Below are 24,716 nucleotides of genomic sequence, written 5' to 3'. Positions count from 1 at the left end.
GATTTATTCAAAGGATTCGAATGTTCATTTATTATCAAAGTAATACATGAGATAATAATTAAATCTGAGATTCCTGTTCTTCAGATAGGCCTGAAACCAAGAAAATAAAGAGAATGGCAACATGATCACCAACCCCCAAAACCGTTCCCCCGCACAAAAAAAATGAGAAAGAACAGGTGAAAAACATAGAATATAAAAAAAACTATAAGACTGAAAAAATTCATAACTGCAACTACTTAAAGGTATTGACGATTATTTAAAATCAAGATAACTTGATCATTGGCTTTCTTCAAGAAGCCAGTCAATGGCTTCTGAACTGATGGGACAATCGCTGTTTGCAAGAATAGTGTGCAATCGCTCAGCAGTTGCCGCCTTCTTTTCCCGATCCCTCCAGAGTTTCAGCATTTTAAAGCGTTGCATGACTACGTCCTGTTCACTTGATTCACAATGTTCGATTTGACATTCTGTCAGATTCAGGAACTCAATGCCAATTCGCTTCCAATTATGTCCGAATTTTGAAGCCAGTGTTACCAGTTGTTTGTCAGTCAGTGGCTTTGCCTCCAACCCTGTAAGCAATCAGATACTGAATTAAAACTTGGCCTGTGGTCTCTCTTACACCTTCTGTGGCGATGAAACAAAAATTAAATGTTCAACATCCAATGCCTTCTGGTGAAAAATCTCTTCAATCTGGATATTGGGAATGGGAACAGGATTAGAGTTCTGATGCTGTTCACAGTTAAATATTCTGCCGATCGTACTCAAGACTTTATTCTGAGCTGGAAGTGGGGATTTAGGGAGTAAACTTAGTGCTGAGGAAAAGGAACATGTGACTGTCCATTCTCTATACATTTTCCCAGTGGATGCATCCAAGGGGCAGAACAACAATGGAGTAATATGATTAAACATTTTTACTAAGTCATGTTAGTAACGGAACATGCTGGGCCACTTGCATTGTGGGAGCTAGAACTGGGTCTGTCGAGATGAAAGACATGAACACCAAAAGAGAGTCTCCCACATGTAGAAAGCCCAATCAAATCACTGCGCGATCGATCAGCCCCATGTGCACTGGCCATATTCTCACAATTTATCTGATCGATTTTGTAGGGTTGGCTCCCTATGGGATTACCCCCACATGAAGGGCAATGCTACTACCAACCAGGACCATGCTGTAACTCTGCAGTGGGTGCATCTTCTGCAGAACCTGAAATTTTATGGACTTGTTTGAAAAATTAAATACTTTAATACTTGAATATGTTGAAGGAATATTTAAATATAACTTCACGTACTTTTTTTCTTTGGGATGGGGTTCTCACTCTCTGAAGGATCACTCACAGTTCCAGCGCTGTCCTGGTCTTCAGGTTTCTCCCTTTTTCTCTCTGTTAAATAAAGGAACAAGGAATAAAAACTTGGGACAAATCAGATTACGATTCCAGCTTGGGAATTTCCAGAATATGTGGGTTAATTGACTGCTGTAAATTGTTCCTACTGTGTGAGTGAGGGGTAGTATCTGGGGTGGGGGTAGGGAAAGACACGATGGGAGAATAAAATGGGATCAATAAAATTTTTAAAAACACTTTCTAATTGGTCACCTCTCTCTTTATCACTGATTGGCCAAATTAATTCTATTAAAATGAATATCTTACCTAAATTTATATACCCTTTTCAAGCTGTGCCTGTTTTTATTCCTAAATCTTTTTTTGACTCTTTGGATTCAATTTTTTCTTCCTATATATGGAAGAATAAAAAACCTCGTATAAATAAAGCTCACCTTCAAAAACCAAACAAAATGGAGGCTTTGCCTTACCCAATTTTAGGTTATATTATTGGGCAGTTAATATACGAAATATAACATTCTGGATATATTACATTAACCATGAGAATTGCCCTATATGGGTTTCTTTGGAAGTCAACTCTGTTATGAAATTTGCCATTATTCCTTTATCTTTAAATAAACTAACTGACAATGTGGTGGTCAAACATACTTTGAGGATTTGGTTACAGTTTAGAAAACATTTTGGTTTATTGAGATTCTCCCTCTCGAGTCCCATCTTTTCTAATTGTTTTTTTAAACCATCTTTAATTGACTTATCTTTTAAAGAATGGGATAGATTGGGTATTAAACGATTTCAGGATTTGTTTGATGGAGGGAATCTCTCCTCTTTTGTGCAATTTTCAACGAAATTTAACTTTTCCAATACCCACTTTTTTCATACTTACAGATTAGAGATTTTTTAAGCTCTCAACTACATACATTTCTTACCATAGAACCATAGAAACTACAGCACAGAAACAGGCCTTTGGCCCTTCTTGGCCGTGCTGAACCATTTTCTGCCTAGTCCCACTGACCTGCACACGGACCATATCCCTCCATACACCTCCCATCCATGTATCTGTCCAATTTATTCTTAAATGTTAAAAAAGAACCCGCATTTATCACCTCGTCTGGCAGCTCATTCCATACTCCCATCACTCTGTGTGAAGAAGCCCCCGCTAATGTTCCCTTTAAACTTTTCCCCCCTCACCCTAAACCCATGTCCTCTGGTTTTTTTCTCCCCTTGCCTCAGTGGAAAAAGCCTGCTTGCATTCACTCTATCTATACCCATCATAATTTTATATATCTCTATCAAATCTCCCCTCATTCTTCTACGCTCCAGGGAATAAAGTCCCAACCTATTCAACCTTTCTCTGTAACTGAGTTTCTCAAGTCCCGGCAACATCCTTGTAAACTTCTCTGCACCCTTTGAACCTTATTTATTTCCTTCCTGTGATTTGGTGACCAAAACTGAACACAATACTCCAGATTTGGCCTCACCAATGCCTTATACAACCTCATCATAACATTCCAGCTCTTATACTCAATACTTTGATTAATAAAGGCCAATGTACCAAAAGCTCTCTTTACGACCCTATCTACCTGTGACGCCACTTTTAGGGAATTTTGTATCTGTATTCCCAGATCCCTCTGTTCCACTGCACTCCTCAGTGCCTTACCATTAACCCTGTATGTTCTACGTTGGTTTGTCCTTCCAACTTGCAATACCTCACACTTGTCAGTATTAAACTCCATCTGCCATTTTTTAGCCCATTTTTCCAGCTGGTCCAAGTCCCTCTGCAGGCTCTGAAAACCTTCCTCACCTCCAATCTTTGTATCATCAGCAAACTTGCTGATCCAATTTACCACATTATCATCCAGATCATTGATATAGATGACAAATAACAATGGACCCAGCACTGATCCCTGTGGCACACCACTAGTCACAGGCTTCCACTCAGAGAAGCAATTCTCTACCACCACTCTCTGGCTTCTTCCATCGAGCCAATGTCTAATCCAATTTACCACCTCTCCATGTATACCTAGCGACTGAATTTTCCTAACTAACCTCCCGTGCGGGACCTTGTCAAAGGCCTTACTGAAGTCCATGTAGACAATATCCACTGCCTTCCCTTCATCCACTTTCCTGGTAACCTCCTCGAAAAACTCCAATAGATTGGTCAAACATGACCTACCACGCACAAAGCCATGTTGACTCTCCCTAATAAGTCCCAGTCTATCCAAATGCTTGTAGATTCTGTCTCTTAGTACTCCCTCCAGTAACTTACCTACTACCGACGTTAAACTTACTGGCCTATAATTTCCCGGATTACTTTTCGATCCTTTTTCAAACAACAGGAACAACATGAGCCACTCGCCAATCCTCCGGCACCTCACCTGTAGACAGCGACATTTTAAATATTTTAGCCAGGGCCCCTGCAATTTCAACACTAGTCTCCTTCAAGGTCCGAGGGAACACCCTGTCAGGTCCCGGGGATTTATCCACTTTAATTTTCCTCAAGACAGCAAGGAGCTCCTCCTTTTCGATCTGTACAGTTTCCATGATCTCACTACTTGTTTCCCTTAATTCCATAGACTTCATGCCAGTTTCCTTAGTAAACACAGACGCAAAAAACCTATTTAAGATCTCCCCCATTTCCTTTGGTTCCGCACATAGCCGACCACTCTGATCTTCAAGAGGACCAATTTTATCCCTTACAATCCTTTTGCTCTTAATATACCTGTAAAAGCTCTTTGGATTATCCTTCACTTTGACTGCCAAGGCAACCTCATGTCTTCTTTTAGCCCTCCTGATTTCTTTCTTAAGTATTTTCTTGCACTTCTTATATACTCCTCAAGCACCTTATTTACTCCCTGCTTCCTATACACGTCATACAACTCCCTCTTCTTCTTTATCAGAGTTGCAATATCCCTTGAGAACCAAGGTTCCTTACTCCTATTCACCTTGCCTTTAATCCTGACAGGAACATACAAATTCTGCACTCTCAAAATTTCTGCTTTGAAGGCTTCCCACCTACCGATCACATCCATGCCAGAGAACAACCTGTCCCAATCCACGCTTTTTAGATCCTTTCTCATTTCTTCAAATTTGGCTTTCTTCCAGTTAAGAACCTCAACCCTAGGACCAGATCTATCCTTGTCCATGATCAAGTTGAAACTAATGGTGTTATGATCACTGGAACCAAAGTGCTCCCCTACACAGACTTCTGTCACTTGTCACTCGGACAAAGTCAGCATGGATTTGTGAAAGGAAAATCATGTCTGACGAATCTCATAGAATTTTTTGAGGATGTAACTAGTAGAGTGGATAGGGGAGAATCAGTGGATGTGGTATATTTGGATTTTCAAAAGGCTTTTGACAAGGTCCCACACAGGAGATTAGTGTGCAAACTTAAAGCACATGGTATTGGGGGTAAGGTATTGGTGTGGGTGGAGAATTGGTTAGCAGACAGGAAGCAAAGAGTGGGAATAAACGGGACCTTTTCAGAATGGCAGGCGGTGACTAGTGGGGTACCGCAAGGCTCAGTGCTGGGACCCCAGTTGTTTACAATATATATTAATGACTTGGATGAGGGAATTAAATGCAGCATCTCCAAGTTTGCGGATGACACGAAGCTGGGCGGCAGTGTTAGCAGTGAGGAGGATGCTAAGAGGATGCAGGGTGACTTGGATAGGTTGGGTGAGTGGGCAAACTCATGGCAGATGCAATTTAATGTGGATAAATGTGAAGTTATCCACTTTGGTGGCAAAAATAGGAAAACAGATTATTATCTGAATGGTGGCCGATTAGGAAAAGGGGAGGTGCAACGAGACCTGGGTGTCATTATACACCAGTCATTGAAAGTGGGCATGCAGGTACAGCAGGCGGTGAAAAAGGCGAACGGTATGCTGGCATTTATAGTGAGAGGATTCGAGTACAGGAGCAGGGAGGTACTACTGCAGTTGTACAAGGCCTTGGTGAGACCACACCTGGAGTATTGTGTGCAGTTTTGGTCCCCTAATCTGAGGAAAGACATCCTTGCCATAGAGGGAGTACAAAGAAGGTTCACCAGATTGATTCCTGGGATGGCAGGTCTTTCATATGAAGAAAGACTGGATGAACTGGGCTTGTACTCGTTGGAATTTAGAAGATTGAGGGGGGATCTGATTGAAACGTATAAGATCCTAAAGGGATTGGACAGGCTAGATGCGGGAAGATTGTTCCCGATGTTGGGGAGGTCTAGAACGAGGGGTCACAGTTTGAGGATAGAGGGGAAGCCTTTTAGGACCGAGATTAGGAAAAACTTCTTCACACAGAGAGTGGTGAATCTGTGGAATTCTCTGCCACAGCAAACTGTTGAGGCCAGTTCATTAGCTATGTTTAAAAGGAAGTTAGATATGGCCCTTGTGGCTACAGGGGTCACGGGGTATGGAGGGAAGGCTGGGTTCTGAGTTGGATGATCAGCCATGATCATAATAAATGGCGGTGCAGGCTCGAAGGGCCGAATGGCCTACTCCTGCACCTATTTTCTATGTTTCTATGTTTCTATGTCCTAACTCGTTTCCTAACAGGAGATCCAATATTGCATCCCCTCTAGTTGGTCCCTCTATATATTGATTTAGAAAACTTTCCTGAACACATTTTACAAACTCTAAACCATCTGGACCCCTAACAGTATGGGAGACCCAATCAATATATGGAAAATTAAAATCCCCTACCACCACAACTTTATGTTTCCTGCAGTTGCCTGCTATCTCTCTGCAGATTTGCACTTCCAATTCTCTTTGACTATTGGGTGGTCTGTAATACAATCCCACTAATGTGGCCATACCTTTCCTGTTTCTCAGCTCCACCCACAAGGACTCAGTAGACAAGCCCTCTAATCTGTCCTGCCTGAGCACTGCTGTAATATTTTCCCTAACAAGCAATGCCACTCCCCCACCTTTCATTCCTCTGCCTCGATCACATCTGAAACATCGGAACCCTGGAATATTAAGCTGCCAGTCCTGCCCCTCCTGTAGCCAAGTTTCACTAATTGCTACAACATCATAATTCCACGTGTCAATCCACGCCCTCAACTCATCCGCCTTCCCCGCAATACTCCTAGCATTGAAATATATAGACCTCAGAAGATTTTTACCACCACTCACAACCTTTCTATTAGTGGATTTGCTTGAACTTTTAACATCATTTATTTTCACCCCAGCCACACTGTCAGCTCTGGTACTGTGGTTCCCTTCCCCCTGCAAATCTAGTTTAAAGCCCCCCCAATAGCATTAACAAACCTCCCTGCAAGGATATTGGTCCCCCTGTAGCTCAAGTGTAACCCGTCTCTCTTGTACAGGTCCCACCTGCCCCAGAAGAAGTCCCAATTATCCTGAAATCTGAAACCCTGCTCCCTACACCAGTTCCTCAGCCACTTGTTCATCCTCCAGAGCATCCTATTCCTACCCTCACTGGCACGTAGCACAGGTAGCAATCCTGAGATTACCACCCTCGAGGTCCTGCTTTTCAACTTCCTACCAAGCTCTCTATACTCACTCTCCAGGACCTCCTCACTCTTCCAGGTTCTCTACCAGTCCAGATAAGAATCTCATAGGTACAATTTTTAATCTGAAACTCTTTGACAATGGTTTAACATCTTACATTTACGGTCTGCTGTTGGGACTGAAAAAGGCCTCTTTAGATAAAGTTAAAGGAGACTGGGAAAAGGATTTACAGATTTTCATATCTGAAGAGAACTGGAAGATTATTTTAAAATTGATTAATTCTTCATCATTATGTGCTCGTCATTCTTTATTACAATTCAAAGTGGTACATAGAATTCATAAGTCTAAAGACAAGCTCTCTCGTTTCTACACAGATATTTCCCCTTACTGTGATAGATGTACTAATGGAGTGGCCACACTAATTCATATGTTTTGGACATGTCCGAGCCTTGCAAAATTTTGGAAAGATGTATTTCAAACTTTTTCTGTACTTCTCAATGTTAGTTTTAAACCCAATCCTTTGACTGCCATGTTTGGTATTGTTGAGGATAGTGCTACAATACTGAAGCCATCTAATTTGCGGGTAATTTACTCGAAGAAGGAGTCTGAGAGTCTGAGTGGGAGTGCCAAGAAAGACATTTTTGAAATTTTCGTTATTTTTTTTTCTCCAACAGTGTTCTGAGAGGCGGGACTGCGCAGGCGTGTGATGTCGGGCAGTGCAACGCGGCAGATTTAAAAGGAACAGAGCCTCATAGAGCGGGCAGCGTAGTTTGCAGGTGGCGGAGTGAGCCGGGAGCAGAGTGAAGACTTAAGGGCTTCGGCTCAACGGGCTTAGGCGGAAACGGGCGAGGCGAGGAAGGTTTGGCATTCATTTTAGAAACATAGTAACATAGAAAATAGGTGCAGGAGTAGGCCATTCGGCCCTTCGAGCCTGCGCCGCCATTTATTATGATCATGGCTGATCATCCAACTCAGAACCCCGCCCCAGCCTTCCCTCCATACCCTCTGACCCCCGTAGCCACAAGGGCCATATCTAACTCCCTCTTAAATATAGCCAATGAACTGGCCTCAACTGTTTCCTGTGGCAGAGAATTCCACAGATTCACCACTCTCTGTGTGAAGAAGTTTTTCCTAATCTCGGTCCTAAAAGGCTTCCCCTCTATCCTCAAACTGTGTCCCCTCGTTCTGGACTTCCCCAACATCGGGAACAATCTTCCTGCATCTAGCCTGTCCAATCCCTTTAGGATTTTATACGTTTCAATCAGATCCCCCCTCAATCTTCTAAATTCCAACGAGTACAAGCCCAGTTCATCCAGTCTTTCTTCATATGAAAGTCCTGCCATCCCAGGAATCAATCTGGTGAACCTTCTTTGTACTCCCTCTATGGCAAAGATGTCTTTCCTCAGATTAGGGGACCAAAACTGCACACAATACTCCAGGTGTGGTCTCACCAAGGCCTTGTACAACTGCAGTAGTACCTGTTGTTATTTGAGGAGAGGGGCAGTATGAGTGTGAGGGCAGTTTGCTGTTCTCGGTGTCGGATGTGGGAGGCCCTGGAGTCTCCAAGCCTCCCGGACGTCTACATCTGCGCCAAGTGCATCGAGATGCAGCTCCTAAGGAACCGTGTTACGGAACTGGAGCTGCAGCTCGATGACCTTCGTCTGGTCAGGGAGAGTGAGGAGTTGATAGAGAGGAGTTGCAGGCAGGTGGTCACGCCGGGGCCACGGGAGGCAGACAAGTGGGTCACGGTTAGGAGGGGGAAGGGGAAGAGTCAGGTAATAGGGAGTACCCCGGTGGCTGTACCCCTTAACAATAGGTACTCCTGTTTGAGTACTGTTGGGGGGGACAGCTTACCCGGGGGAAGCGACAGTGGCCGTGCCTCCGGCACAGAGTCTGGCCCTGTAGCTCAGAAGGGTAGGGCAAGGAAGAGGAGGGCAGTTGTGATAGGGGACTCGATAGTAAGGGGATCAGATAGGCGATTCCGTGGACGCAGTCCAGAGACCCGGATGGTAGTTTGCCTCCCTGGTGCCAGGGTCCGGGATATTTCTGATCGTGTCCAAGATATCCTGAAGTGGGAGGGTGAGGAGCCAGAGGTCGTGGTACATATAGGTACCAATGACATAGGTAGGAAAAGGGATGAGGTCCTGAAAGGAGAATATAGGGAGCTAGGAAGGGAGTTGAGAAAAAGGACTGCAAAGGTAGCAATCTCGGGATTACTGCCTGTGCCACGCGACAGTGAGAGTAGGAATGCGATGAGGTGGAGGATAAATGCGTGGCTGAGGGATTGGAGCAGGGGGCAGGGATTCAAGTTTTTGGATCATTGGGACCTCTTTTAGCGCAGGCGTGACCTGTACAAAAAGGACGGGTTACACTTGAATCCTAGGGGTACCAATATCCTGGCAGGGAGATTAGCAAGGGCTACTGAGGTGACTTTAAACTAGAATGGTTGGGGGGTGGGAATCAAATTAAAGAGGCTAGGCGTGAGGAGGTTAGTTCACAACAGGGGGATAGGAACCAGTGCAGAGAGACAGAGGGGTGTAAAGTGAGGGTAGAAGCAAAAAGTACTAAGGAGAAAAGTAAAAGTGGCAGGCCGACAAATCCAGGGCAAGCATTAAAAAGGGCCACTTTTCAACATAATTGTATAAGGGCTAAGAGAGTTGTAAAAGAGCGCCTGAAGGCTTTGTGTGTCAATGCAAGGAGCATTCGTAATAAGGTGGATGAATTGAAAGTGCAGATTGTTATTAATGATTATGATATAGTTGGGATCACAGAGACATGGCTCCAGGGTGACCAAGGATGGGAGCTCAACGTTCAGGGATATTCAATATTCAGGAGGGATAGACATGAAGGAAGGGGAGGTGGGGTGGCGTTGCTGGTTAAAGAAGAGATTAACGCAATAGAAAGGAAGGACATAAGCCGGGAAGATGTGGAATCGATATGGGTAGAGCTGCGTAACACTAAGGGGCAGAAGACGCTGGTGGGAGTTGTGTGCAGGCCACCTAACAGTAGTAGTGAGGTCGAGATGGTATTAAACAGGAAATTAGAAATGTGTGCAATAAAGGAACAGCAGTTATAATGGGTGACTTCAATCTACATGTAGATTGGGTGAACCAAATTGGTAAAGGTGCTGAGGAAGAGGATTTCTTGGAATGTATGCGGGATGGTTTTTTGAACCAACATGTCGAGGAACCAACTAGAGAGCAGGCTATTCTGGACTGGGTTTTGAGCAATGAGGAAGGGTTAATTAGCGATCTTGTCATGAGAGGCCCCTTGGGTAAGAGTGACCATAATATGGTGGAATTCTTCATTAAGATGGAGAGTGACATAGTTAATTCAGAAACAAAGGTTCTGAACTTAAAGAGGGGTAACTTTGAAGGTATGAGACGTGAATTAGCTAAGATAGACTGGCAAATGACACTTAAAGGATTGACGGTGGATATGCAATGGCAAGCATTTAAAGGTTGCATGGATGAACTACAACAATTGTTCATCCCAGTTTGGCAAAAGAATAAATCAAGGAAGGTAGTGCACCCGTGGCTGACAAGGGAAATTAGGGATAGTATCAATTCCAAAGAAGAAGCATACAAATTAGCCAGAGAAAGTGGCTCACCTGAGGACTGGGAGAAATTCAGAGTTCAGCAGAGGCGGACAAAGGGCTTAATTAGGAAGGGGAAAAAAGATTATGAGAGAAAATTGGCAGGGAACATAAAAACGGACTGTAAAAGCTTTTATAGATATGTAAAAAGGAAAAGACTGGTAAAGACAAATGTAGGTCCCCTACAGACAGAAACAGGTGAATTGATTATGGGGAGCAAGGACATGGCAGACCAATTGAATAATTACTTTGGTTCTGTCTTCACTAAGGAGGACATAAATAATCTTCCAGAAACAGTAGGGGACAGAGGGTCCAGTGAGATGGAGGAACTGAGCGAAATACATGTTAGTAGGGAAGTGGTGTTAGGTAAATTGAAGGGATTGAAGGCAGATAAATCCCCAGGGCCAGATGGTCTGCATCCTAGAGTGCTTAAGGAAGTAGCCCAAGAAATAGTGGATGCATTAGTGATAATTTTTCAAAACTCTTTAGATTCTGGACTAGTTCCTGAAGATTGGAGGGTGGCTAATGTAACCCCACTTTTTAAAAAAGGAGGGAGAGAGAAACCGGGGAATTATAGACCGGTTAGCCTAACGTCGGTGGTGGGGAAACTCCTGGAGTCAGTTATCAAAGATATGATAACAGCACACTTGAAAAGCGGTGAAATCATCGGACAAAGTCAGCATGGATTTGTGAAAGGAAAATCATGTCTGACGAATCTCATAGAATTTTTTGAGGATGTAACTAGTAGAGTGGATAGGGGAGAACCAGTGGATGTGGTATATTTGGATTTTCAAAAGACTTTTGACAAGGTCCCACACAGGAGATTAGTGTGCAAACTTAAAGCACACGGTATTGGGGGTAAGGTATTGATGTGGATGGAGAATTGGTTAGCAGACAGGAAGCAAAGAGTGGGAATAAACGGGACCTTTTCAGAATGGCAGGCGGTGACTAGCGGGGTACTGCAAGGCTCAGTGCTGGGACCCCAGTTGTTTACAATATATATTAATGACTTGGATGAGGGAATTAAATGCAGCATCTCCAAGTTTGCGGATGACACGAAGCTGGGTGGCAGTGTTAGCAGTGAGGAGGATGCTGAGAGGATGCAGGGTGACTTGGATAGGTTGGGTGAGTGGGCAAACTCATGGCAGATGCAATTTAATGTGAATAAATGTGAAGTTATCCACTTTGGTGGCAAAAATAGGAAAACAGATTATTATCTGAATGGTGGCCGATTAGGAAAAGGGGAGGTGCAACGAGACCTGGGTGTCATTATACACCAGTCATTGAAAGTGGGCATGCAGGTACAGCAGGCGGTGAAAAAGGCGAATGGTACGCTGGCATTTATAGCGAGAGGATTCGAGTACAGGAGCAGGGAGGTACTACTGCAGTTGTACAAGGCCTTGGTGAGACCACACCTGGAGTATTGTGTGCAGTTTTGGTCCCCTAATCTGAGGAAAGACATCCTTGCCATAGACGGAGTACAAAGAAGGTTCACCAGATTGATTCCTGGGATGGCAGGACTTTCATATGAAGAAAGACTGGATGACCTGGGCTTGTACTTGTTGGAATTTAGAAGATTGAGGGGGGATCTGATTGAAACGTATAAAATCCTAAAGGGATTGGACAGGCTAGATGCAGGAAGATTGTTCCCGATGTTGGGGAAGTCCAGAACAAGGGGTCACAGTTTGAGGATAAAGGGGAAGCCTTTTGGGACCGAGATTAGGAAAAACTTCTTCACACAGAGAGTGGTGAATCTGTGGAATTCTCTGCCACAGGAAACAGTTGAGGCCAGTTCACTGGCTATACTTAAGAGGGAGTTAGATATGGCCCTTGTGACTACGGGGATCAGGGGGTATGGAGGGAAGGCTGGGGCGGGGTTCTGAGTTGGATGATCAGCCATGATCATAATAAATGGCGGTGCAGGCTCGAAGGGCCAAATGGCCTACTCCTGCACCTATTTTCTATGTTTCTGTGTATTGGCCTTTCTGTCTCTTATGGCCAGGAGGGCGATCTTGCTCAAGTGGAAGGAGGCCACCCCACCCACTCATGTTCAATGGCTATCTGATGTTATGTTATACTTTGATCTAGAGAAGATTCGTTGTTCTTTTTCTGATTCTAAGCATGATTTTCTAATGTTATGGGGACCCTGTCTGAGTTATTTTCATAATCTTTGAACTGTTATTAAAGTATGGATCTGAGCCATTATTATTATGTTATATGGTAAGGTTTTTCTTTTTTTTTTCTTTTTTTTTTAACCAACCAGCTCATTTTGGTAGTGGGAGCAGATTTTTAAAAAATAAAATACAATTATTTTATTTCATTTCATAATTCAATCTTTTTTTTCTACATGATTGATTTGGAATATGGGATATTGTGGTCGTATTACTGTGATTTAAGTGTAATGTAATTCATATTACTTGTATCCTTATGAATTTTGTATTTGTATTTATGCAATTTATATAATATTAATAAAAATATTTAAAGATAAGAATACAAGAGCAAGGATATAATGCTGAAAGCTTAAAAGGCATTGGTGAGGCCTCACTTGAAGTATTGTAAGCAATTTTGGACCCCTTACCTCAGAAAGGATATGCTGACATTAGAAAGGGTTCAGAGGTTCACAAGAATGATTCCGGGAATGAAAGGCTTACTGTATGAGGAGCGTATGATGTTTCTGGGCCTGTACTCATTGGAATTTAGAAAAATGAGGGGGATCTCATTGAAACCTATCGAATGTTGAAAGACCTGGAGTGGATGCTTCCTTTGGTAGGGAAGTCTAGGACAGGAGGGCACAGCCTCTGAATAGAGGGACATCCATTTAAAAGAGAGATGAGGAGGAATCTTTTTAGCCAGAGGGCCTAATTCTGCTCCTATGTCTTATGGTCATAAGTGAATGACCCCAAGCTTCTGGTCACCTGTCCTAATATCTCCTTAACTGTCTCTGAATAAATTTTTGTTTAATATTGACCTCAAAAGCATTATGAATGTAATAAGAACATAAGTAGGCCGCTTGGTCCCTCAAGGCTGCCCTGCCATTCAATGATCATGGCTGATTTGCTCCAGACCTTCTCTATGCCAGTTCCCAGTACCTGTAGTCCTATGAAACTTTGATTTTCAAACGTTTACCTACTTCCACTTTAAATGCTTCCACAAACTTCAGGGATAAATAATTCAAGCGATTCACCAAAAGGTTCTTCTGCCCTCAGTTTTGATTGACCTATGGATCTATGGAAAAGAATACAGTCGATGTTTCGGGCTGCATGGCCGCTGAGTTCCTCCAGCATTTTGTGTGTGTGTGTGTGTGTGTGTGTGTGTATGTTTGCAAGAATTTAAACAGTTCTTTACTAATTATTCTGCAGTGGGACAGCAAGAATGTTGTTTCGATCACCGGTGAAATGAATGGGAGAAAGTGGGAACGTGGGAGAATACAGGCAGATGTTTAGTGATGGAAAACAAGTATCTGTTGTCAACATTCAGGGAAACATAGAAAATAGAAAATAGGTGCAGGTGTAGGCCATTCGGCCCTTGTGCATTTTCTGTTTACAGCCTGCTCTTATTGTGGGTCCTGACTAACTTGTTCATTCGATGGCTGAGTTCCTTGGGGCAATTTCAATCAACGTGTCAATCTTACCTTGCATCCTTTCTATGGATCCGTTCCTCTCTCCTCCATCTGCGAACATCCCCTCGAGATCGCGCCTTGGGATATTACGAATAACCTTTCTGGTGATATCCACCGCCTGCTTGCCATAGTGTTCCTGGAGCAATTGTGCAATTTCCTCGCGTGCTTTGTCTTCCAGCTGACTAATCGGTATTGGAGCCCACTCAGCGCTTTCCCTGAGATGAAAGATGAATTTTTTCAAGTCTCCCGCGGTCAGTTCATCAAGGACTTTGAGTATAAGACATTTTGGTGTCATGATGGCTTCACGTTAAATGAGACCCAGTCCCGTCTTTCCACTATAGCACACAAAGACTCGGGTGTAGATAAACTCAATTCAAAAATTCGTCCCAAAGTACGCTTCGTACGCCTCAATTAACGCATAGCTAGTTCTTAGATTCTCGTTTAAAATGTAGAAGTTCCGATTATGAAGCGGGGAATCACGAAAGCAAAGATTTCTAGCTCACGGCTGCAGGAAGTAAACGGCGTGCTCTACCCTGCCCCGCTCCGGTTGCTGCAGGAACTGCGACCGACGGAACAACAAGGCGCCAAACTGAGCAATGTTGGCCCTGGTCGGAGTCACTGCCAGCCATGTGTACTGAAACAGCAAGATAGAACAGTTCCACAGGGTTGGCAGACAGTCTCTCTTATTCCCAAATTCAAGGGTAGGCAACTCAGGGGCCATAATCCAGTTTGTTTAACACCAGGAAGGAGTTATTTAGATTAATGACTGGTAAAAAGAGGAAAACAATAACAGATTGCAGAATCAACACACATCAAAGTTGCTGGTGAAAGCAGCAGGCCAGGCAGCATCTCTAGGAAGAGGTACAGTCGACTGTACCTCTTCCTAGAGATGCTGCCTGGCCTGCTGCATTCACCAGCAACTTTGATGTGTGTTGCTTGAATTTCCAGCATCTGGAGAATTCCTCGTGTTTACAGATTGCAGAATATAGTGTTGTAAAATTAACTTCTGAAACTTAATGATAGTAATTTGCAAAGTTGAGATGAGATGGTACTTTCTAAAGTGGCGGGACAAGTAGTTAGGGCAGGGGTCCCCAACCTTCTTTGCACAGCGGGCCGGTTTAATATGACAATATTCTTGCGGACCGGCCGACAGGGGGTGGGAGGGTGTTCAAGTTCAACAGTGGGCGTGACGGAATGAGGAAAGGTGCAGCTGACTCATATCGTTTCATATCGCCAAATCATATCGTTTCTTCGCGGCCCGGTAGCACATGCTTTGCAGCCCGGTGGTTGGGTCCACTGAGTTAGGGAACCAGTTCAAACTACTAACAGACTTTTTTAACCGCTGAAGGAGTGCGTTATTTTGTTCGACGCCGCGAAGGCGTTTGACAGAGTTGAATGGAAATATTTATTTAATGTGCTTGAGAGATTCAACTTTAGCACAAAATTTATTTCTTGTTTTGAATTGATATATCATTCACCTTTGGCTTCCGTAGTTACCAATAATCAGAGATCCCCTATTTTAGGCTTTTCAGAGGTACTAGACAGGGTTGTCCGTTAAGTCCTTTGTTATTTGATACAGCTTTGGAACCCTTGGCAATTGCCTTTCATGATTCACCCAATATATTTGGAATTACTCGTGGGAAGGAGACGCATAAGGTATCATTGTATGCAGATGACTTGTTGCTATATATCTCTAACCCAGAGAAAGCCATCCCGGCAGTTTTATCACTACAGTACTAACTCAGGTTAGTAGTTTTTCTGGTTATAAACTAAATCTTAAGAGTGAGCTTTTCCACTAAATATGCAAGTTCCAATTTATAGACAATTGCCATTTGAATTAATTACTGATTATTTCACTTATTTGGGTATCAAAATTACTAAAAAATATAAAGATCTATTTAAAGTTAACTTTCTACCCTTAATTAACCATGTTAAACAATACATGTGGGCACGTGGCCAAGTGGTTAAGGCATTGGACTAGCGACCTGATGAACCTCCTCTGGACTTACTTCAATGTCAGCACATGCTTTCTTAGATAAGAGACCCAAAACTGATCACAATACTCCAAGTGAGGCCTCACCAATGCCTTATAAAGCCTAGGCATTACATCCTTGCTTTTGTACTCTAGTCCTCTTGAAATGAGTGCAAGCATTGCATTTGCCTTCCTTACTACTGACTCAACCTGCAAGTTAAGCTTTAGGGAATTCTGCATGATGTCCCAAGTCCCTCTGCACCTCTGATTTTTGAATTTTCTCCCCATTTACAAAATAGTCCACACCTTTAGTCCTTCTGCCAAATTGCATGACCATGCACTTCCCTACATTTTATCCCATCTGCCACTTCTTTGCCCAATTCCCCCAATCTCTCTTATTGCAGACACCCTGCTTCCTCAGCACTATATGCCCTTCCACCTATTTTTGTATCATCTGCAAACTTGGCCATCAATTTCTTCATCCAAGTTGTTGATAAGCAATGTGAAAAGAAGTGGTCCCAACACCAACCCCTGTGGAAACTAGTAGTCACCAGCAGCCAACCAGAAAGTGCCTCCTTTATTCCCACTCTTTATTTCCACCTCTGTAAGGGGTCTTTGTGCATCCTCCCTGTGGAATGCATGGGTTTTCCCCAGGCGCTCTGGTTTCCTCCTACGATCTAAAGATGCACCGGGTAGGTTAATTGGTCATTGTAAATTGTCCCGTGATTAAATTAGGGTTAAAATGGGGTTTTCGGGGATTGCCAGGCAGTGCATCTCAAAGGACCAGAAGGGTCAATCTATATTAACAGTTTGGATGAAGGGACTGAGTGTAATGCAACCAAATTTGCTGATGAGATAGGTAGATTAGCAAGCTGTCAGGAGAATGCAAAGAGCTTCTTGTTGTATTAACAAGTTGGCAAATGGAGTTTATTGTAGGGGGAAACTATAGGAAGGAAGAATGAAAAGGCAAATGGTAATGGAGTGAGACTACAAAATGTTTAACTACAAAGGGATCAAGTACATAAAATACAAAGTGAACCCTGCACATTGTGGAACTCCTAGAAAATGGGCAACATTGATTAAATGTATCTTAGCATGTTACCTCTCTCATTCTTCACTGCCTGTTAGAGAAGTTCCTAGCTCAGTGGCCTTAATAAAAATTGTAATTCCAAGCAAGCAATTAGAGTTACAAGATAGTAAGCAATTCTGCACTGCCAGCATAACATGGTTTCTACGGCATTCATCTAATCTGTTTACAGTCATGTGTTCCATTGCAGTGAGGCTATAAGTTTTTAAGGTGTGTGCCTTATTCAATATCGCATCCTGATCAATGTTTTGCTGAAGCAAATGCAATCGAGGTTTAGAGTGTGCAGTAATGCCATCAGCCATCGCATCAGTATGCTTTACCTCTGCAGAATAAAGGATGTTATTTGCCCTAAATGAGAATCCTAGTGCTGTGAAAAGTGCATCAAATAATACACAAATGGAAACTAGGCACATGTCCCTGATGTTTGACACTATTTTGCTTTCTCCATTTGTCATTATAGGTGGGTTTTAATGTCCTAGTGTGAGCAGGTGGCCAAGTGGTTAAGGCATTGGACTAGCGACCTGAAGGTCATGAGTTCGAGCCCCAGCTAAAGCAATGTGTTGTGTCCTTGAGCAAGACACTTAATCATACATTGCTCTGTGATGACACTGGTGCCAAGCTGTATGGGTCCTAATGCCCTTCCCTTGGACAACATTGGTGTCGTGGAGAGGGGAGACTTGCAGCATGGGCAACTGCTGGTCTTCCATACAACCTTACCCAGGCCTGTGCCCTGGAGATTGAAGACTTTCCAGGCACAGATCCATGGTCTTGCAAGACTAACAGATGCCTTTATTAAACAATTGTTTACTAAATGGTCCCCGCTGTCCTTATCATTGATTGGTTAAATTAATGTTATTAAAATGACTGTTTTACTTAAATTTCTGTATTTATTTCAAATGGTACCAATTTTTATCTCTAAATCCTTTTTTGATATTATTGATTCTAAAATTTCTAAAATTAATATATATGGCAGAATAAAAATCCTAGATTGAGAAAGAAAAATCTACAGAAATCAAAAAAGGACAGTGGTTTAGCATTGCCGAATTTTAGATTTTATTATTGGGCAATTAATATAGTCATAGTCATACTTTATTGATCCCGGGGGAAATTAGTTTTCGTTACAGTTGCACCATAAATAATAAATAGTAATAGAACCATAAATAGTTAAATAGTAATATGTAAATTATGCCAGGAAATAAGTCCAGGACCAGCCTATTGGCTCAGGGTGTCTGACCCTCCAAGGGAGGAGTTGTAAAGTTTGATGGCCACAGGCAGGAATGACTTCTATGACGCTCTGTGCTGCATCTCGGAGGAATGAGTCTCTGGCTGAATGTACTCCTGTGCCCACCCAGTACATTATGTAGTGGATGGGAGACATTGACCAAGATGGCATGCAACTTAGACAGCATCCTCTTTTCAGACACCGCCGAGAGAGAGTCCAGTTCCATCCCCACAACATCACTGGCCTTACGAATGAGTTTGTTGATTCTGCTGGTGTCTGCTACCCTCAGCCTGCTGCCCCAGCACACAACAGCAAACATGATCGCACTGGCCACCACAGACTCATAGAACATCCTCAGCATATCCGATATTTAAAGTTTTGGACGCAAGATTGGGATGAAATTCATTGTCCACGATGGGTGAACCTGGAGGGTGAGTCTATGCAGGGATTCTCATTAGTTTCTATTTTAGGAGCTTCGCTCCCCTTTGCATTAACCAAACTGAATAAACAAATAATTAATCCAATAATTAAACATACAATACGAATATGGTTTCAATTTTGCAAATTTTTTGGATTGAATGAATTTATTTTATCTTGTCCTATTATATCTAATTTTTTCTTTCAACCTTCTAGAATTGATCAAGCTTTTTCCTTATGGAAAACGAGGGGAGTAGCATGCTTTCGTGATTTATCCATGTCTCATGTCGTTTGAACAATTATCTAATAAATATAAGTTGCCTAGTTCACGTTTTTTCAGGTATCTGTAGATTAGAAGTTTTTTGAATGGTATTTTACCTAATTTTCCAATATTTCATCCAACTAATATTACAGAAAAAAAATTAGGTTTATATCCCGATCAGAAGTGCTTAATAGCAGTTTTGTATGATTTAATTATGAAAATACATCTAGGTACATCTGATAAAATAAAAAATGAATGGGAAAGAGAACCTCAGGTATCTTTACCTATAGAGAAATGGGAGAAAATTCTTCAACTAGTTAATACTTCCTCAATGTGTGCTAGACATACACTGATAAAATTTAAAATAGTCCATAGGGCTCATATGTCTAAGGATAAATTAGCTCTGACACATATGTTTTGGTCTTGCCCTCTTTTAGATACATATTGGAAAGATATTTTGATATTATTTCAACAGTTTTACATATTAATTTAAAATCTCACTCTATTACTGCAATTTTTGGATTACTAGTGACAGATGTTGGTCATTTATCCTTTTCAGCTTGCTGTTTGATTGCATTTGTTACACTAATAGCTAAAAGATCCATCTTACTTAAATGGAAAGATTCTGATCCCCCTACTACTTTTCAATGGTTTTCTCAAACTATATTATGTTTAAACCTGGAAAAAATTAGGTGTGGTACGGGTGATTCTTCAGTTAAATTTGAAGAAACCTGGAGACCATTTATTCAACATTTTCATATGATGTAAGCTGTCCCTTTCAGAACCATTTCTTTTTTAATAACCTTTTGTTTATCTATGGAGGACCGGAGTTAATGACAAATAATGTTCTTATCCGAAGGAATAGGACATCCCAGTTTTTGTTTTGTTTTTTTTTTAGTTTGGGAGTTCTTTATAAAATGCTCTTTTCATGTTCAATTACTCAGAGATTGGGAGGATTCAATCATATATTTTACTCTAATTATGTTTGTATATGTTAACCATTATCAATGTTACACCGATCTCTTTATATCATTGTTATTATCATAGTTGATAATTGTTATCATTGTTGTCATCATCGTATTGTTATGTATATATTCATCTGAAATTTAATAAAAAGATTGAAAAAGAAGAGATACACTGAAAAGCTCTTGTTTGTGTGATGTCCAGACAGATCATCAAGGTGGTAAAAAGAGGAAAACAGTAACAGATTGCATAATATAGTGTTGCAAAATTAACTTCTGAAACTTAATGATAGTAATTGCAAAATTGAGAGGAGATGTTACTATCTAAAGAGGTGGGACAAGTAGTTAGGGAACCACTTCAAACTACTAACAGACTTTTTTAACCGCTGAAGGGTCTGGAGAGGCAGGCAGCCATTTGAACAGTGAGCCAAGGTCTTGTTTGGATTCAGAATTGTCCTCGTTGAAAGCTGGTCATGTGTCAGTCAATTCTGGAATTGAGCTCACAACTGACTTTGCACTTGTAGGTTTTCGCAAGTAAAACCAAGTGAGGTGTTTTATGTTTAATGAAGCCTGTGACACATTTTATTGAACTCCAAAAACTAAACACAAAAGCACTCGAAAAATCTTTATGTAATTACATTATCACATCATACCAGCCTCTTAAAGCAAAACCCCAACTCAGTGTTGGTGGTTGTGAATTATGTACATTTGTTGCTTTACCCTACACAGTCCCCCACCCCCTCAGAATTCACAGAAACCAGTATTGTGAGCCTGTCTGGAGGTCAGGCGAGCCGGTTGGCTCGGGTTCTGTGTTCCATGGGTGGAGGAACGGCAGGTGCCTCTGGCTCATCCAGAGATGTGTTGACATACTCATGGTCATGTCGTGACGGCAGGGGCGTGGTATTGGAGTCCTCCAAAACTTGGTCAGTTGGATTAAGGTGATCTACTGAAGTAGGTTGAGGTTTACCCCTCTTATCTATGTTAAAAGTCTGGTCTCCCCGTCCCAGTGCGTGGAAGGGACCATTGTAAGGGGGCCTAAGGGGATGTTTGTGCATCATGGTGGACGAAGACAAACAAGGCAGAATGTCGGTCAGCTGGAACCCAAGAGGCTGTAGGCCATGATGGGATGTAGGAATAGGTGAAAAGGAACTGAATTTACTGAGGAGGGTGGAACACTGTTGAGAGGCCGGCCAGGCGGTCGTGGCTTCAGGAATGAAATTACCTGGCACTAGTAACGGCTGCCCATATCCCAACTCTGTCACGGGCGACTGTAGGTCCTCTTTCAGAGCAGTTCTGAGCCCCAGAGGGAACCATAGGAGATGATCATGCCAACACCATCTGTCGGTGAAGCCCTCACAGCAGTCTTTAAGGAGCAGTGAAACCACTTGCTTAGGCCATTGGACTGTGGGTTGTATGCCATGGTGTGATGTAGCCTCATGCTGAGGTTCTGGGGCATTGCAGCCCAGAGGTCTGATATGAATTGGGGACCGCGGTCAGAGGAAATATCAGATGGGGTGCTAAACCAAGCAACCCAGGTGCTGAAGAACACGCGAGCCACGTCTGCAGCCATCATCGATGCTGGAGGGACAACCTTTGGCCCCAGGTGGTATGATCCACCAAGGTAAGAAGTTGCGTAAAACTGCAGGAGGCGGGAAGAGGACCAACATTGACGTGGTCAAACCGTTGTTCGGGGACCTCAAAACTGTGCCAATGGTGCCTGTACATGAGGATTAATTTTTTCCTGCTGGCACTCCACACAAGCTGCAGTCCAATCATGCACGTCCTTTCTGAAGCCATGCCGAACAAACTTTAGTGCAATCTGTTTCTGTGTGGCCTTCCAGCCCGGATGTGGGAGGCGATGTATGGAGTCGAAAAAAGTCCATCTCTGGTTTGCAGACACGATGGGGTGAGTGCGACCATTTGAGACATCACACAGGAGAGAAACACCAACTTCCCCGAACTTAATGTCAGCAGGCCCATGACTGCTGTTCGGTAAACCTGGATCTCTAGGTCAGCCACGGCATTATTCTTCCCCCTGATATGTCGTATATTCATTGTGAACCTGGATATATAGGCCAGATGGCGTTGCTGCCATGCAGACCAAGGGTCTGATATTTTGGCCATCGCGTCCATGAGGGGGTTTGTGGTCAATGAATGCTGTGAAATGGCAACCCTCTAGAAGGAAATGAAAATGGCGGACAGCCATATAGAGACCGAGAAGCTCACAGTTAAACATGCTGTACTTTCTTTCGGGGGACAGAGCTGCCGGCTGAAGAACATGAACAGCTGCCTATGCCTCCAACCAGCTGTTCATGCACAGCACCCACTTCATGAAGCGTCAGAAGTAATTGTTACAGGTGCATTGGGGAGCCAGTGTGCCAGTAGGGTTGCATTAGAAAGACCTTGTCTGGTATGATCAAATGCCCTGGTCATATCCACTGACTAGTCAAGCACTTGATTAGGGGTATTTCCTTTAAGCGCACTATACAGGGGAAGCACAAGCTCAGCAGCTCTCCAAATGAAGCAGTGATAGAAATTCACCATACCTAAAAACTCCTGTAGTTTTTTTTTGTATTGCGGGGCGGTGAGAAATCCATAATAGTGGCTACTTTTGATGGGAGTGGTTTTGCATCTTCTGCGGAGATGCGATGGCCGAGAAAGTCAATGGTTGAGAACCCAAACTGGCATTTAGCAAGGGAAATAATCAACACATGTTGACTTAAGTTCTCGAAAAGTGTGCAGAGATGGGATACGTGTTCAGATTTGGATGCACTGGGGACAAATGTGTCATCCAGATAAACAAAAAGAAAATCTAAGTCTTTTAATACAGAATTCATCAGCCATTGGAGAGTCTGTGCTGCATTTTTCAGGCCGAGTGGCATGCGCAGAAACTCAAAAAAGGCCAAACAGGGTTATCACAGCTGTTTTGAGAATGTTCTCTGAGCACACAGGCACCTGATGGTCGCCCCTAACTAGATCAACTTTGGGGAAAAAATAATTTTCCAGCTAAGGGTGCCGAAAAGTCCTGGATGTGTGGGACCACCAGGTAATATTCGGGGGTGGTGGCCTCATTAAGGCATCAGTAGTCACCACATGGGTGGCAAAAACCATCAGGCTTAGGGACCATATGGATGGGAGAAGCCCAGGGGCTATTTGACTGGCGTACAGTTCCAAGTCTTTCCACGTTGGCAAACTCAGCCTTCACAGTTTCACAGCCACGGCCATCCTTATGTTGAGGGCATTGCTGACCGGGCTTATTGAGATGGAGAAAGGAAGAATAATACACCGTTGCCTAGCTGACTATAGACTATCAGCCATTTTAACAAGCTCCCTACAGTCCTTCACGGGTGCATTAGTGAGGGTGATGTGAACTTGATCAGGCATTTGCTGCATGAAGAGTTCTTTAAAAATAAAACAAGGATAGTAATTTCCCAAGAGAGACAGCATGTGGTCCATTAGCTCTGAAGGCCTCACGTCGCCAAAACCGGATTAGGAGAGCAACTGTATGGTGTGCTCAGACTCCGATAGTCCAAAAGTCTGTAAAAAGTGAGCTTCCAGTGATCGATATTCAATGTGTTCAGTGGGTATTGAAGCAGACTCACCACTCTCACAGCCATGGAATTGCTGAGTGATACTGCCATGTAGTAGAATTTGGTGTGGTCGGCAGTGATTTCTCGCAGAGCAAACTGAACTCAGCTTGTACAAACCAAGCGACGGCATTTTTGCTCCCAAAACTCCAGCAGTTTCTAAGTGACTGCATTGGCCGACATGTTCAATAACTCAAGAATTGTCCAGGAGCATCGGGGTCACCAATGTAGGTTTTTGCAAATAAAACAAAGTGAGGCATTTATTTTTGATGAAACCCATAACACATTTTATTAAACTCCAAAACCTAAACACAAAAGTGTGTTAAAACTCTTTACATAACAACATCATCAGGTCAGGCCAGCTTCTTAAAGCGAAACCACAACTTAATGTTGGTGGTTGTGAATTACGTACATTTCTCCCAGTTACAATACCTAGTGCAGAGGAAATGAGCAAACTGGAAAAGTTTATGCTGGATTATGTATCGAGAATTTGAACAATTCATACAAATTTTCGGAAGCATCGTAAAGCAGGTGACGCAAGAATGGCCAGATAGATGTTTAATGAACTGAAAAATATTAACAAAGATTAAAATCTGCTCAAAACTGATAAATATCTCCATTTTAATAGTCAGCTGAATGAGATGGTAAGGCAAGTTGGTGCAGAGTCACAGAGCGAGAGCACTTTAGCCAGTGAGATTGACGAGGGCAATGCAGTGACCCAGAGCTGAAGGAATTTCATTTGCCCCATTACATAGAGAAATGGAATGTCCCGTGAAGAATGAAGTTTGTGGGCATAACTATGAAGAGGAAGCCAGAATAGAAATAAAGCAAACCAAACACAAACAGAGGAAGGAGACTTGGTGCCCGGTTGTTGGGTGTGATAATGGAGCTGTGAACCAGTTTGACCTTGCAATGGATACTACCCTGAGATGAGCAATTGAGAGTCAGCGAAGGCATCAAAAACTGTAATTCCCAGTCACAGATACAGCAGGCACTTTCAATGAAGGAGGTTTTGCCAGATCTACTTCGAATGTTGTGAGATGAAAGAAAAATCTCGCAAAATTAGGTAACTTGGCTCAGGGTCTGCTCCACCATTTCATCATGGCTGATCCAATTTCCCTCTCAGCCCCAATCTCCTGCCATCCCTCCACCCCCTCCCCTCTCATGCCCTGACAAATCAAGAATCTATCA

At 42.8% G+C, this 24,716-nt stretch overlaps 1 protein-coding gene and 1 pseudogene across 1 annotated transcript; one reads left to right on the top strand and one right to left on the bottom strand.

Annotated features, from left to right (window-relative positions):
* On the bottom strand, window positions 1-14,521 carry LOC134340268 (uncharacterized). Its single transcript, XM_063037299.1, has 3 exons — window positions 14,029-14,521; window positions 1,287-1,376; window positions 1-566 (listed from the first exon to the last, which is right to left on the bottom strand). Exons 1-3 carry the CDS (start codon window positions 14,309-14,311, stop codon window positions 277-279), a joined length of 663 nt encoding a protein of 220 aa, XP_062893369.1. The 5' UTR covers window positions 14,312-14,521; the 3' UTR covers window positions 1-276.
* Window positions 14,480-24,494, top strand: LOC134340492 (E3 SUMO-protein ligase NSE2-like; annotated as a pseudogene).
* The last annotated feature ends 222 nt before the right edge of the window (window positions 24,495-24,716 follow it).

The sequence above is a fragment of the Mobula hypostoma genome, chromosome X1, assembly GCF_963921235.1.
Source record: "Mobula hypostoma chromosome X1, sMobHyp1.1, whole genome shotgun sequence".
NCBI lineage: Eukaryota > Metazoa > Chordata > Chondrichthyes > Myliobatiformes > Myliobatidae > Mobula > Mobula hypostoma.
This window is presented reverse-complemented; position numbering and strand designations above follow the sequence as displayed.

Excerpts from the sequence above, each read along its gene's own strand:
- LOC134340268 (XM_063037299.1), bottom strand. The coding sequence starts at position 14,311 with ATGACACCAAAATGTCTTATACTCAAAGTCCTTGATGAACTGACCGCG. Across the intron at positions 1,377-14,028 it reads ATCCATAGAAAGGATGCAAG|AGAGAAAAAGGGAGAAACCT; the intron begins GTAAGATTGACA and ends TTTATTTAACAG. Across the intron at positions 567-1,286 it reads CCCCATCCCAAAGAAAAAAA|GGTTGGAGGCAAAGCCACTG; the intron begins GTACGTGAAGTT and ends GATTGCTTACAG.